This window comes from Atta colombica, unplaced genomic scaffold, assembly GCF_001594045.1.
Source record: "Atta colombica isolate Treedump-2 unplaced genomic scaffold, Acol1.0 scaffold7, whole genome shotgun sequence".
In the NCBI taxonomy this organism is placed as follows: domain Eukaryota; kingdom Metazoa; phylum Arthropoda; class Insecta; order Hymenoptera; family Formicidae; genus Atta; species Atta colombica.
Window position 1 is genome coordinate 543,164 of NW_017259561.1, and position 4,083 is coordinate 547,246.

Here is a 4,083-nt window from a genome sequence, read left to right on the forward strand (position 1 = left end):
ATTTTTTAAACGATTGTACTTCAAAGAAATACAATATGTTAAACATAAGAAATAAAAATTCTCTTTTTTTTAAAGAAATTGTATAATTATTTTATAAGATATCTCGAAATATGTAAATTTAAAATCGTGATAATTATTTTTTGAAATATGAATTTTAATCTTGCTTTAATTTTCATAAATTTCTGTTTTACAATTCAACAAATTTTACAACTCTGCTGCTACGCATTGTATCAATCGAATTAATCTTTATTTTAATTTCAGATAATTTATGAAAATTGTATTATATAAAATTAGTATTTGAATTATTGTACATTCAAAATCATTTGATTTTTGATATTGATTTGATAAGTTACAAAAAATATTTTCATTGAAAAGTAGTATATTGACAAAGATATTTTGAAAGATACATATTAATCAACATTAGAAATTATATTTTTTATTTTATTTGTCACGACGAATATATTTGTACAAAGCGTTATAATTCCGTAGATAAATTTTCTAAAAGTGTAGAATCGTCAAATGATTCATTGAAAGAGGACAATTTTCTCGCAGTTGCTTGTTTGTTTAAGTCAATGGCTGCGAGTCTAAGTCTATTTTTCCATTCTTTCGCATTGTGTTTTTCAACAGAACACATAACAATTTCATTAATTTCATCTTGAATATTATGACAAGTAATTGATTGGAATACCGATTTCAGATCATCTTTAACTTTTTGTTTTAGACTTTTGTCTCTGCTGACTAAATTCAAGAGAAAAAGACCGTTCTTCATTAAACATGAGGCAACTGCTTTCAGCACTGACATTTCGAGAAATTGTTTAGGTGGACAATTCATTCCGATGGTGGTATCTTTGCTATCGATATCGAAAAGTATTGCCTTATACTTTGTCTCGGATGCCGCAACGTCTTTAATATATTGAATTCCATCTGCGATCTCCACTTTCATCCGATCATCAAGAACGAGATTGAAGTATTCAGTAGCTACTTTTAACATAGTATTATCAATTTCGACTGCAGTAATTTTTAGCTGAAAAAAATTAAAATTTTCGATTTATGTTACGAAAAAGGTTTCTAATGATTTAATGAATTCTATCCAAAGATACATACTTTAGGAAAACATTGATGTAAGAACATGCAAAGACCACCACCTCCAAGTCCTATAATCATAATATTGTCTTGTTCTTTTAAATCGATTACTGCATTTACTCCAGTGCTCATATATATATGATGTTCACAAGCTAAGAATCCAGGATCGGCAATTTTCTTCGTTTTACCACGTCTAGATTTTGCTGTAAATAATTGTCATAATTGTATGCAATCAATCATTGTCATTATCATAGAATTTCCGAATTGATTATAAATTAGTACCGTCTTTTAGTCTGGCTTCACTCTGAATGACGTAAGGATTATTCAGAAACACAAGCCGCCTGAATTCGTGACCATCCTTCTCTACTTCTTCGATAACAAACGATCCACTGATGTCACTTTTTCCTTCATAGCAAATATTTCGAACCCCAACATCTGAACCCAAAGAAAGAAAAGGAATATCATTTTTGCCACACAAGCCAGCCGGTGCTAAATTAAGAATGCAATTTTCTAATTCTGTTTTCACAGCATCCCAATTATCAAACTTGTGTTCTCTACGTAAGGTAACAATTGCGAGTCTATCTCGCTGCGCGCTTTTTAGAACTTGTTGTCGTCCTTCTTTTGTACTGAACAACCAATCTGTTTCCCTGTTAAACCAAGAAAGAAAAATATATAGTGACAATAACTCAATAGTAAAACATTCAACTAATAAATCAAACGTACTTTCCCTGTGGCACAATGAAAGCTGCATATGTCTTTGCCCCCTGTATGCGTGGTTGGTCAAGAACATAGACGGTGTATCGTGGATGCTTATCACCTGAACGATGTAAATCCAACGACACTTCTCCCACATCAGCAACGCTTCTCTTGTAAAGACTATTGCACACTAGTGCCGATTGTTGTGCAGATAATATAGCGGATATCACATCATCTGTTGTAGATAATCGTTCCGGTGGGCCATCGATCAGAGCTATCTCGAGAACCTATCAGGATTATAATCTACAAAAATAAATTTGACTAACTTGCTCATCTAGCTAAGACAATATAAAAATTCTAAAGATCTTTTGTTACAACATACGTTCTGGGATAATTTAGTAAATTTTGTAGCAATGATCACAAAGACAGGAACTGAACTGCCTTCTTCTATACGTGCTTTCAACTCGGCTTCGTGACATCGTGCTATACGAAACATGAAGCCTGAAGTAGGAAAGTATGATAAAAGCTTTCGTAGGATGTGCTCTTGAAGCAACGATATACAGATGTATCTGCCTCCATTCCGTAACACTCGTGTGATTTCCTAAAATAAATTTTAATTAATTTAGTTATTATTGAAAAAAATTTTTCTAGTGATTTCTCTAATCAGAAACTTACTTTGAAATATTTATCAATTATAGACAATGTTGCTTCTTTGGTATCTGGCATTAGAGCATCCAATGTACCTTTGTCGAGAACTACACTAAATTTTCCATCAGGATATGTCATTTGTGTGGCATCCATATGTTCGTATACTAGATCTGGTCTTGTACCATTATTTATATCAAGCATTTGTTGGATCACAATATGTGATATATCAATATTGACTATATTTCTGTAATATCAATTGATTTATTTTCCATAGGAACTTGAAAACTGAATTTGATAACTTGTATATTATACTGGATTAGTACATATTAAAGGCTGCTTTATATAAAGTATCTAAATGCAGTAACATGTCTAATCAACTTTGACAATGAAATAGTACATATATATATTCTACTAATATTTTGTTAAACATGGCAATATTTATATTGAGTATTTAATTGTTGAATATGTATATACTTTTATTCCACTGTACTAATTTCATGTACAGCAGCTTTTAATACATTAATCTAATGTAATACAAGTGACTAAACTTGCCATTAAGTATTGACTGTGACTATTAGAAACTATGATTTATATAAATAAACACACACAAAAGAAATTGTACCTGTAACCAACATCATACAAAGCCATGCTTAATGTAGAATTCCCGCAACCAACGATCAGAATGTCATCTTTCATTTTGATATACTTCACAAGTATTTCACATAATTCTGGATATTCACCGTACCTAAAGCCAAACAAAATGAATAAACATTAAGTTACTAAAAAAAATATAACATAACATTATTAACATAAATATAGAATGTTTACCATTCGAACGCCTTCTTGCCACGCTTTTTGAAGAATGTGTTCCAGTATTCCGCGTGACTAAATTCCTCATGCGCTTTTGGGAGGAGATTCATATTTTACAGTATATTCGTAATAAGATTGTAAACAATTGACATCAGAGAAAAATATCAGGGCGCTCCTCGTCTTGATCCCAGGCTTTTCTCCTCCGATTCGGTAGACTTTCGTTCTGACACTGAGTCACTTAGCCCTGTTGGTATCTCTGCCTATATCTATATCTAGTAAATTTCTTACAGTTTGGCCAGCCTGACATCACATTCGTCTTTGAATGCTTAAATCAAGCTGCAACTGTTTTTGTTGAACAAGTCCGTAATGAGCTCAACTTGCCTGACAACATATTCGACTTGGAATATCCCCACGGCATTTTTCCGCCATATCCAGGATCTTCTTACAAAGGTCGTCAGAGTCCCCAGGGCACGACCGCCATCTACCGGGCAACCAATCAATTCTCGTGTTCTCCGTCTAGGAAATCAGATAATCTCTTGATTATCTGAGCTCATTTCTGTCCTTGTTCTATATCCGAGTTCTAGTCTCTTTTACCGAATCATTCCGAGTATACTTCGGACATTCTCGCCATCGATTCCTTATAAGGCAGCTGACTCCAGAACATTTTTCTAAAATTCTGATCCTCTTCCCCTGAGAGGTAGCAGGCTTCTGAGCTAAACAATTGACGACAACAGAGAAAAATATCAGGGCGCTCCTCGTCCCAGGCCTATTTTCTCCTCCGATTTGACTTTTGTTCTGCCATTGAGTCACATAGCTCTGATGCTGTTGATATCTCTGTTGTGTCTA

General features: G+C 33.3%; 1 protein-coding gene across 1 annotated transcript; it reads right to left on the minus strand.

Annotated features, from left to right (window-relative positions):
* Positions 1-420: 420 nt before the first annotated feature.
* Positions 421-3,694, minus strand: LOC108692353 (methyltransferase-like protein 13). Its single transcript, XM_018200570.1, has 8 exons — positions 3,256-3,694; positions 3,050-3,172; positions 2,455-2,671; positions 2,162-2,380; positions 1,807-2,066; positions 1,366-1,730; positions 1,105-1,286; positions 421-1,024 (listed from the first exon to the last, which is right to left on the minus strand). The coding sequence occupies exons 1-8, from the start codon at positions 3,345-3,347 to the stop codon at positions 476-478; spliced, it is 2,007 nt and encodes a 668-aa protein (XP_018056059.1). The 5' UTR covers positions 3,348-3,694; the 3' UTR covers positions 421-475.
* Positions 3,695-4,083: the final 389 nt, after the last annotated feature.